Genomic DNA, 10,686 nt, shown 5'->3' with positions numbered 1-10,686 from the left:
CCAGGGGTGTCGAGTGTCGGTGGCTACCTTATCCCACCGGACAGCCTGTCAAGCTTCGTTATCATCTTACACGCACGCTACGCCCGTAACGACGATATATCTAACCTCCGTCGATGGACATTCCAACGAACCTCCGCGTTATGATTCACCCTTTCTCTCTTCTCATCGATCTTCATCCTCTTCGAAGCTCCGTCTCTCTTCGTTCCACAGCGCCGACTCGTCGTGTGCGTGTAAATTCGGTAACGATAGATTTAATCGTGGTCTCCGACTCGGTGGGACAGGTTGACCCGCGAGTTAACTTTGGAGATGCGAAGGATGGAGCGCCTTCTTTGCGAGTCGGTGATCTTAATTTGATAGTGAGTCATCAGCGTTCGGTCGGATAGAGGACTTTGACTCCATCCGTGTTAATGTACATTCCACTTGAAACTCGTAGGGGTTTCGGGCTTCCATCGAGTCGGTACACACCTGGGTGTTTTCATCGAAAGGGAACTTACCTAATACAGGCGCAACCTAGCCGAGCTATGCTCTCCGTGGGCTGGACCACGCATTCCGCCATCACTAGTAACAATTGCTTCAGCATCAGTGTCGTGGCTGGTAGGTAGGCATCGTTCCTTACGACCTCGTGTCCTAAAATTCGTCAGTAAACCCAAATCAGACTGTCGCTCTTGTCTGTCCTATCGCGTACTCTTTTAAATTACCTTGCAAGTGGGTTAGATAATCGACGACCAGGTCCGTGGTGAGTCCACAGCACTGTTTAAAGTTAGGCACAAAGTTGTCCCATCCTCTCAATATCTTGGACGTCCTCCTCAGCCAGTTCTGCACCATAGGCAGAAGCAAATGATTGACGCAGTACAACCCAAACATGGGTCCAGGCACGTTTAACGTATCCCTCAATAAATGGAACAGGGTTTCCAGAGTGTGAGGCTGGTAACGTTTAGGACAAATCATGGTAGCACTCGCTAGACCCTCGATCAATATGTACCAGACCCTCAAAATACCGCTAGGCTTGTCCATACTTTGCAGAGTGGTGATGGTATGAACATTATCCATGAGAATGTCGTGTGGTCTCTCAGGAATAATCTCCTGAATCGATTCGGCGTGCTTGTCGAACCTGATCAGCTCCGAGTTGGGTACCGTGGGGTCCACGTATTGGGGAATAGTCGAAACCTGGATTCTTTGAGCAGAGTGGAAGATCGGGCAAGCTGGCATGCCGTACATCGACGCCAAGATGTCGCTGCAGCTCAGAAGATACTTCAGACTTTCGACGCAGAGTCTCATCCTACGGGACTCCGCGATATCGATCTGATCCTGGTCATCCTGATGACCCTCCGTGTCACCGCTGCCACGCACGTGTTTCAGCAGACACAGTATGCAATCTAGCGCTGCATTCGCGAAGACCAGCGTATTGTCCGTGGACAGAAAGACTCTGAATACCTCCAGCAGCGGAGCAGACTCGACGGAATCTGAATTACCGACCGAGGCTACGCGTAAGGCCCCGAATAGAGGGCGCCAGCCTGAGCGAATCTCGGTCGTGTTGGTCTCGACGAACTCGCAGATGCAACTGACGATCTGGAAGAAATTTATTATGCTGTTCGAAGCGAATTAAAATTTTACGAAGATGGTGGATCACTCACTTGATCTTGAACATCACTGTCGCAAAGTTCTAGGCACAATAAATTCTCGAAAGGCTTGAATAGAGCTTCGTTGAAGTGAAAATGGGGTAACTCGACTTGTTCGTTGAGCAAAGCTGCCATGGAGTCGTGAATGCACTGCACTGCTTTCTTCGAAATACCACGGTCCTTGTGGCAAGCTGCCTCCATGAAGTGTGGCCCTAGGATACTCCAAACCTGGAAAATTTCAGATTTTTTAATTTCTAATGACACCTTTTACCCCGTGACGAAACTTCGAGGAAGCTTTTCTCACCCTCATTATGTGGATCAGGGGTCTTCCACTCTTGACGCATTTCAACATAACTTCCCCTAGTCGAGCTAGGAGCAATGCATTCATTTCGTTTTCTCTGGGTTTGCTTTTCCTCCACCAGAACCTCTTATTATTTTTGGAACCGTCTGGAGTCTTAAACAGCTGAGCTTTGCTTGCCTTGCAGAGCGCAGTCAGGAACAAACAGAGTGCTTTAAGGTTCAATTTCAGTGCAGCGTTTTCGAACAACCTGTCCACTTGTTGGGATAAAACGCAGATTATTTTTGCTGCGTAATCTGCAGGAAGAATGCCATTGAATTGGCTGTCTGCGTTCGATTCTTGAATTATTTCTGGGATCGTGTCCGTGTTGATGCTATGCGTGTACGGACTGGATAGAAAACTGTAAACGTCGACGCTGAAAACGTTAATTTTCTTTCATTAACAAATAATCCAATAGGCTTGTCAAGTATCAACTGCCAAATATTTTATAAATGAAGTTTTACCAGGTCTCCTCCTCTTCAGCGATGTTGAAATTAAGCTTCAGTTTATCCTGACTTCCTTTGGGGTCTCCATTCGGTGCATCCTTCTTCTCTTTCTTCTGTTGAGTCTTGGGCAGAGATGGATTCTGATTTCTCCCGAAGAAATCGTGTTCCAGTTTGCTCACGTACAAACAACACCTTTACGAAACACCAAGATACTTTATCAGCTTCAAAGGATACTTGATAAGCGATTAGGAAAAATTTGTATGGATGTCTCACGTGAAAACATGAGGCCAGCAATCGCTACCATGACTTCCAAGTTCTAAACCCCTGCCCAAGAGGACATCCATGCTCAGGGCGTGTGACGTATGAATATTGGTCGCCCTATTTTGCAACTTTAAGCGTAGAACATCTTTCGTCCTCGTGATCTTCGAGATAGACTGTTCCGTGCAGGCTGCTTTGACTAGGAGAGCAAAGATGGAACCACAGCGATTCTGCAGACCTAATTGTGAAAAATGAACTCGTTTAAAAGGAAAAGTACAAGCTGAAGATCTAATAATTGATCGAGGTGTGATATACCGACCGAGTATGTTGCTCAGAATCGCAGCCTTGTGAAGACCTTCCAACGATAAGATCACGGTGTCTCTTATACCTCGTCTACCACCGTCTCTGTTTAAAATTCCTTTGTTGTTCTGTTCCTTAGGAGGATTCAATCCTGTCGTCAAGACAGTCATCATACTTCCCCAGCAACACGTCAACACTCTTCTGGAAAGCTTCGCCCCAGCCTCTGCTTCGGGAGTTGGCTCGCTTCGGGACAGCTGAGCTTTCTCCAGTCTGATATAATCGGACAAGAGCTGTCCACCTCTTTGGCTTCCAGGAATCCCGTCAACATCTTAGAAAAATGAATTTCAATTGGCAGCCAGGCTTTACAGCATTCTTCTTTGCATTGCAGAAAATTTATTTACCAGTTAACACGTTTATCAAAGCATTGTTCTCCGTGTAATGCGAATTGTAACCACATTTCTCGAGCAGATTACAGGCCAACACTTGTTGATACAGCTCGGACAACCAGGTTGCTGAGAGGTAAACCAGAACTCCAGATCCATGCACTTCCTCCACGAATTGTTCCTGAAGAATCGGACAAAATCTTTTCACAAATCACGAAGATCGCAATAGGAATGTTCAAGCAAGCATGCACGTCGTTGGTACCTCGCTGATGGGAACCTGTCGATTATCCTCGTGGTAGTAATTAATCCTAATCAACTTCAAGTTCAACAACAACGCTGCATAGGTGGCCAAGTAAATTCCATCAGCGTTCATAATCGTAATCAAGGCACACGAGTCTGTACTGGTGTCCGTTTGCTCCTGCATCTTTTGCTGAGCTGTGAAGACCCCTGCGAATGGTAATGGGTATTTCCTTATATTTTAAACAAAGATATCTCTGTATTCCTTGTATAAGATTACCGTACCTTGACAGTATTCCGAAGCAAAGTTCTGTAAAGCTTCGTCGACTTCTATATTGCTTCTGAGGCTCAACATCATGGGGATCAAGTCGCACTTCAGAGTCCTGACGAATTTCCTGGCATTGTGCCTTTCCATATCTACGTTGCATTCATCGGCCACCTGACGACCCACGTGAAGACACTTTGGTAATTTTTCTAGTCTTAACCTTTCTCTTTCGTTCTCTATAGCATAGTCGTTGTCTTCCAGGCTATTCTCCTCTTGGACCTCGTCGGATTCGTTCTGTGGCCCTTCCGTGTCCGTTGAATCGCCATCCTCCGATGGACCATGTCCCGAAGAGTCAGAGTCAGAGCCTATTCCCTTCTTCATGAGCTCCAACTGTTCTCTAGAGACAAATTACCAGAGATTTTTACGGATATTCGTTACCGATCCTGCCGACAGTGCCATTATTCATCTATGAAGTAACTTCGACAATGTACGGCTTATCCGAATTAATTAAAGATTCACCTGTAGGTTTTTGGCAACCGTGCCATGCTCTGATAAGTCAAAGGACCCTTGTAATCGCAAGATTCCAGGTCTTCGTACAAACTATTGATCGTACACGTATAGGTATGATTAATAGCCTTCCCCTCGCATAATTCCTGAAGAGCAGACAGCATTGCAACTACACACGACACGCTGGCATGCAACGTACTCAAATTACCAGTTGTCGACTCCTCGATGGAATCCATCGCTCTGTAATGTAAATTATCCTCGCTATCCTCGCCTGGCTTAAACCTTTCGCTTAGTATAATCACTTACAGTCTCATCAAAGCCATATCACTCTGAATGTGACTGCATTTATCTTCTTCCACCAACAACGGACCAGTGAAGTCGACCATCCTACTAGGACTTCGCAGGAGCTCTTTCAAAGCTTTCAAAGGCTCTAAACGTTGCTGGAGTGGAGGATATAGCAGCATTCTATGAAATACTGACTCCAGGACTGAACGAAGGGGACCAACGCAGCCTACCAATCGAACCAATTCCGTTCCGATGCTTTGAACATAAAAATTGATTTTCAGGTAAAAATTTATTTTCCATCTTGCAACATGTATATCTAAGTTTACGTACTTGTAGACAGTCTTCGCCTGGTGACTATCAAAACTCAACGACGTGGCCAAGTATCCAGATCCTCGTCCAATTTCGTTCTCCTTTCCCTCCCTGGAGCTGAAGGTCTTATCGACCCGCGGAGTGCCTAGAAAAGCTATCAACGCTGGACAGAATTTCTGCCAGAGGAAGGTGGTAAAGTGTGCGTTCGTATGGATTTTCTGTGGCAGGGAGGAGATTAAAGTGTGCAGACATTCCAGCAGAAACACCACGGTATTCCCGTTTCTTCCATTACTGGAATAGAATTTTCTAAAGTTACATGTACATTTCGGTTAAAATTAATTTCTGTATCTCTCACTTTTGAGCTTCGTCCAACTTGCTGCAGATGTACTGAAGTATCGGCAGGGCCTCGTTGAAGCAAGATACGCCTCTCTCCCATAAATTCTTGTTCTTCTTTGCATTCTCGTCCATTTCTTGGCATTCCTCGTCTGTCACGAGAAACTCTTCGTTTCATTACATTTCCGCGTAAAGGGAGAAAAAATATTCGAGAAAGTGTTTCGGAGGAAATCGTTCGATGATCACGGAATTCGCGAAGAACATTTCACCGGTCACGCGAGCGTAACATTTATTGATCAAACTTTCGTTGAACCCGACGATCCAGCGTGTGAAAAATTTCGCGAGAGCAATCACGAAATCTTGGCACGCGCTGCGAATGTTAATAAGGAAGGAAATTACCTAGGAAGAGGCAGAAAGATCTCAACGTTTGACTGGTTGCCGCTTGAGCAGCGGTCCTCACCGCTTGGTTCCCATTTTCGAAAGCCTCGCAGCAGGTAGTGAGAATGGCGATTATCAGACGACCGTTCATTGTCCAATAAGAAGAACAGGCGACTTGTAACAGAACCTATGGAAATTGAAGTATGAAATGAAAATATGGAACATCTTTCAGTGAACTTTGACGAATTTTGATTAAACTCAAGCTTACTTTCAGCATATCCGTCTGCGTATCGTCCGATTGTGATAACATGGAACTCATCGCGTGCAACATTTGCGCGGGTAGCCAGAGGGAATCATCTTCTGGCTCGTAGGGTGACTGGAATCTGTCATCCCTTAACATTCTCTAAATGCAAAACATTCTTGTCAACTACGTATAATTTATTGCATAGGATTTGGTAAAAATATTTGAAATAACTTTGAAATTATATTAATCTTTCATCGAGAAGAATGTACTGCGACGTATATGATGTACGAGCACTGCGAATTAAAACGAAGGATAACAGAAGAATAACTCGTTAAAACCTGCTCGAAAGTGTTATAGCAGGTCGTCGATATCTTTCGTTTTATCGCGAGGTTCCTTCCCGCGAGCGGATGCGTCAATTACATGTACGCGATACTATGGTGCCGCAATATGGGTAGAAAGAGGAAAAAATCAATGGAACACTCACATGTAATCCCGATAGACCAAAGGCAACGAATTTGCTCCTCTTCGTTTCTAGTGCTAGCTGAAACGTGTGTAGACATTTTGCTCGCAACTCGTGGGGTGGATCGCGTAACAACCCTTGCTGCTTGTCGAGGAAATCTGCGAAAACGTGTTAAGCCAATTAATCTTCGTGGTAGTATTCTTTTTTCTTTCAATATGTTGTACACTTTCGTTGCAAACCGACGAGAAATATCTCGTTGATACATAGAGAATTACAATTGATATTACAGTGGTGACTGAAATGCTGTAGGGTGAGTGCAATTGTTCCAGGTGTCAGTCAGCATCGCGTAGATGGAACAAGTGCCATTACTTTGCTGTGAAATATATTTTAAGATTATGGAATCATTTAGGTTGACTCACCATACGCTTCCTGCGCCGACTTCCGCAAGTTTTGTAGTTTCGCATTGCTCGATTCTCGGACGATCTGCAGCAGGAGATCCTCCATGTCACGGTGGACTAACACGCGACTGATCGATAACGGGAGTGCCAATGCACGCTTGGCTGTACGCGCGCATCCAGGGCCGTAGAAACTGTTTCAAGCGAGGGAAGTTCATTTCCGCCTTCGAAAATTAAGCAGCTGTTGAAATCTTCTTAATGTTCCAGCTTGGTGATTTAACGACGCAAACGTATGACACATTTTTCTGTCAAGACTCTTGTTTCCTACGCATAGAAATTGCGACACATTATATGCGTAAAATTCTTTTACGATTATGGAAATATTCTGTATTTCATAAATGTGTTACAGTTGTATGTACGCTTACCACTGTCGCTATATAATTCTTTTGAGAGAATTACGATGAAATTTCATACTTTTGTCGTAACCTTTTTTGCACAAGTATCGATTAAAGCCAAACCGATTATCGAACGATCGATAGGCGTTTCAAAATCGCATGGATAATGGCGCGCAAATGTTCCACGCGGTCACGTGATTGAATTCAACCGCCTTCCAAAGATGGCGATGGAAAGTGATAAGAAGCGTAAAGGTGCTGAAAAATTGTGCCGTATATCCGTGAATTTTTACAAATTAGCAGTGGATATCATAGGTAAAAGCCTCCTCGCGAAAGATGAAGGCTAGTTGTGTGGTTTCCTGGTCAGCGTTATCATAAAATCATCTAATCTCCCGTGATAGGTTTGGCATTTGGGTTTGTCCATCGGTGGCATGTGTCTACGCTGTTCGAAAATGACCGGCATTTTTCGCATCTATCCGAGATCGAGAGAGAAATGTCCTTCCGCACGGAAATGGTACGAGATTCATACGATATCGACAAATTGATCAAATATTCGTCGGAGTAACAGGTATGTTTTGTTTACTTTTGTTCAGGGAATGTACTATTCGTATTACAAGACGATCGCAGAGTCGAAAACGTTCATGGATGGTATAAGAAAAATTAGTCACGATAATATTTCGGAATACGGGAATGTTATCAATGCGGCTAGAAAGTATAGCATTCTACCAGAGGTATCGTACAACCAGATGATGCATGTTCATCTTGGTTAGATAACAAAGGTTGAAGTGTATAAGCCAGAATTGATGATTTACAGCTAGTAATTGGACATCTTTATCATTGTGCCAAGAATCTGGGGATAATGCCTGTAGAGCAGTGTTGGCAAGTGAGACTCGATTTTGTTGGATTTGTATACAGAGTTGAGAACAAACGATACGCTATCTGAATGATATTTATTTGTGGATCTTTGTAAACGATACAGACTCTGTATGCATTAAATGTGAGCTTCATTTTCTATGGGAGATCTAGAAAAGAATCACTTTCAGGTAGATAAAGGAGAAGGCTTACCACCGGTGACCAGTTGCGAGGGTCTGAGTGTTCCAGTTTATTTTTACTTAGAAATTGTTTGGATTTCAACTATATTTACAGCAGCTATATTGTTCTATTATGCTGTGCACCTTGGCAATGGTATAAAGAGTGGAATCGTTACGATACTTTTCTTCTTTTACAATCACAATGAATGCACTCGTGTCCAATGGTCGCCACCCTTGAGAGAAAGTTTTGCATACCCTGTATTGCTTGGACAAATGTACATGTTGACTGTGATTCTTAGAGAGGGTACTGTACGTGATCCACAGAATGTGCCCAGAAATTTACTTCAGGTGTGTTGAGTTATACGATCAAATAACGTTCCATGGAACCTGGATGTCTTTGTCGTAAAATAACAAGCAATTTCATTCTTTCAGAATATGGGTTTTGCAACGGTAATTAGTTTATGTTGTTGGCAATTTTCCCATTTCGTGTTCACGACTCAAATCATTGCACTGTTGATATTAAAATGGATAAGAATAATTCCAAACAGTCTGTATAGCTCTATTTTTATAGTACACTGTTGGTCCATCGTGATAGCAATGTGTATCACGGACTTTTACACCTTATTCGACTCCCTGTACCTGTGTCTTCTACTTACTAGCAAGGCTTTGAGCTTAACAGAGAAAATGTCTCCTGTCATTGGTAAAACATTCCAAACGATTACCGAAATTGCTCTCACAATCGCGTGGACAGTGGATTTAAAGTCGTTCTGCAGCACCTTGTCCGAAGACAACGCACATGTGTTCAATTTACTTAAAGCAAAATTAACCAATTACAAAGACTTTCACACGATGCTGTACACCTGTTCCCCCGAATTCGATTTTCTCCAGTACAGAAATTACGAGTTGATTATAAAAACGTCTCTTCTACCGACTGCCATACTCGCTGGGATATTAGCGGTCTATTTCTGGTATAGGAATTACAAAATCAAAGGATACCCTAGATGCATAGAAGCGGATCTGGCTTACAACGGCCTGCAGACCGGTGCTTTCATCATCATGGCGGTTTTTATCATGAGACTGAAGCTGTTCATGAATCCCCATCTCTGTATAATAGCCGGCACGGTTTGCGCGAACAGATATCTGGAAAAATTCGGTTTAAAAAGCGAGATGACCAAGACTGCCGTTACTCTTGTATTGATATCCGCGATATCTTACCACGGATTAAAGGTACTACAGGAAGAACGAAGCGTTATAGGTAATTACCACGCTAGAGAAAAATTCAATAGTAAATAAGCTTCTTCGTTATATGACTTTTCATCTCGGTAATAAGGCGAGTACAGTAATATCGAACAAGAGGAACTATTCGAGTGGATCAAGGAGAACACGCCTGAAGACGCCGTGTTTGCTGGAAAAATGTCTTTAATGGCAAACTTGATGCTCTCTACGGGTAGGCCGATCGTCAATAACCCTTACTACGAGAGCAAAGAGATGAGGTGCATAAGCTTGCTATTCCCTGGGTTGTAAAGCGTATAAATATCTCTCTTGGTATTTGTTATCATCCGGTTTCCGTTCCAGAGATCGAACGATGAAAGTTTATGAGATCTTCAGCAGAAAAGACGTCACATCGGTGTACATCACCCTGAGGAACTTAAACGTTGGATACGTTGTGCTGGATGCAACACTGTGCTTCGGCTATGCAAATCTGTAATGTGAAATAATTTTGGAAGTCGATGGAATTAACGAGCAAGTTTCTTGATTGTCGAACAAACGAGGATTTTGTATTTCAGACCAGAAGACTGCCAGATGCTCGACCTGTGGGATTTGATAGACAATGGGACCGCAAAGGCAGCTGGAAAACGACCCTTGTGTCCAATACTGTTTCGAGGGAACGTTTATCCCTTTAAGAGGACTTTTGTAAATATTCGTTACGTCGTTCTACAGCTCGACAATTCTTATTACGTAGAGTTGAAACCGAAGAATTTCGTCGAGTATCAATCTTGAGAGTGTTTAGGTTAATCAAGCGACCGTTCAAACGTGACAAATCGAAGATACCTCGTGAGATTGCAGAGAATATTTTTCCCAAAAGAGAGGCAGTTATGTATGATACATATATATTTTCTTTTTAAAAAGAAACGACGACTCGTAAAAGTGAGCCAAAGCAATTTTGTTAAAGAGTTAGATCTAAAATGCGAATAAAGTGTTAACTACGTTCCTGTGGAGTCCAGAGCTTCGTTTTCCTACGTTCCTCTGTTTTCCTGCATCGTCGTACGTTTCACTCAAGAGCATTATAAATCAACGTCAAAGTCTTACCTATAAGTAAAACAAGACTGCTCGTTTTTGTCCAACTTTTATTTAAACAAATATAGAGGCGCGGCAAAAACGCGGCGTTTCTCGTGGCATGATAAAATCATCTAAAACGCGGCAGAATTTTTCTCTTTCTTTTTCTTTTAATGAAAGTTGGTCGAATTTCACGAGATAGTTATTAGCGCGAGAAACGGCCGAGCGTC

The 10,686-nt window shown here is 43.3% G+C and overlaps 2 protein-coding genes across 2 annotated transcripts in view; one reads left to right on the top strand and one right to left on the bottom strand.

Moving 5' to 3' along the window:
• Nucleotides 1–7,032, bottom strand: part of LOC108550654 (brefeldin A-inhibited guanine nucleotide-exchange protein 3) — a 14,270-nt gene extending 7,238 nt beyond the window's left edge. Inside the window, exons 1-18 of the mRNA XM_017904435.1 lie at nt 6,781–7,032; nt 6,386–6,519; nt 5,926–6,060; nt 5,679–5,844; nt 5,302–5,431; nt 4,968–5,237; nt 4,659–4,892; nt 4,365–4,592; nt 3,866–4,242; nt 3,606–3,790; nt 3,362–3,524; nt 2,980–3,288; nt 2,676–2,898; nt 2,421–2,594; nt 1,924–2,332; nt 1,635–1,847; nt 699–1,569; nt 495–627 (exon numbers count right to left, since the gene is read on the bottom strand). Coding sequence (XP_017759924.1) covers nt 495–627; nt 699–1,569; nt 1,635–1,847; nt 1,924–2,332; nt 2,421–2,594; nt 2,676–2,898; nt 2,980–3,288; nt 3,362–3,524; nt 3,606–3,790; nt 3,866–4,242; nt 4,365–4,592; nt 4,659–4,892; nt 4,968–5,237; nt 5,302–5,431; nt 5,679–5,844; nt 5,926–6,060; nt 6,386–6,519; nt 6,781–6,865 — 4,439 coding nt within the window. The 5' untranslated portion in view covers nt 6,866–7,032. The remainder of the gene's footprint in view (nt 1–494; nt 628–698; nt 1,570–1,634; nt 1,848–1,923; nt 2,333–2,420; nt 2,595–2,675; nt 2,899–2,979; nt 3,289–3,361; nt 3,525–3,605; nt 3,791–3,865; nt 4,243–4,364; nt 4,593–4,658; nt 4,893–4,967; nt 5,238–5,301; nt 5,432–5,678; nt 5,845–5,925; nt 6,061–6,385; nt 6,520–6,780) is intronic.
• Nucleotides 7,033–7,372: 340 nt separating this feature from the next.
• Nucleotides 7,373–10,328, top strand: LOC108550655 (C-mannosyltransferase dpy-19). Its single transcript, XM_017904437.1, has 9 exons — nt 7,373–7,463; nt 7,550–7,662; nt 7,742–7,879; nt 7,963–8,031; nt 8,192–8,527; nt 8,612–9,434; nt 9,510–9,672; nt 9,755–9,883; nt 9,967–10,328. The coding sequence occupies exons 1-9, from the start codon at nt 7,373–7,375 to the stop codon at nt 10,178–10,180; spliced, it is 2,076 nt and encodes a 691-aa protein (XP_017759926.1). The 3' UTR covers nt 10,181–10,328.
• Nucleotides 10,329–10,686: the final 358 nt, after the last annotated feature.

Source organism: Eufriesea mexicana, unplaced genomic scaffold (genome assembly GCF_001483705.2).
Source record: "Eufriesea mexicana isolate 0111107269 unplaced genomic scaffold, ASM148370v2 scaffold2888, whole genome shotgun sequence".
NCBI classification, from domain to species: domain Eukaryota; kingdom Metazoa; phylum Arthropoda; class Insecta; order Hymenoptera; family Apidae; genus Eufriesea; species Eufriesea mexicana.
Note: the sequence above shows the minus strand (reverse complement) of the source record. Positions and strands in the feature narration are given on the sequence as shown.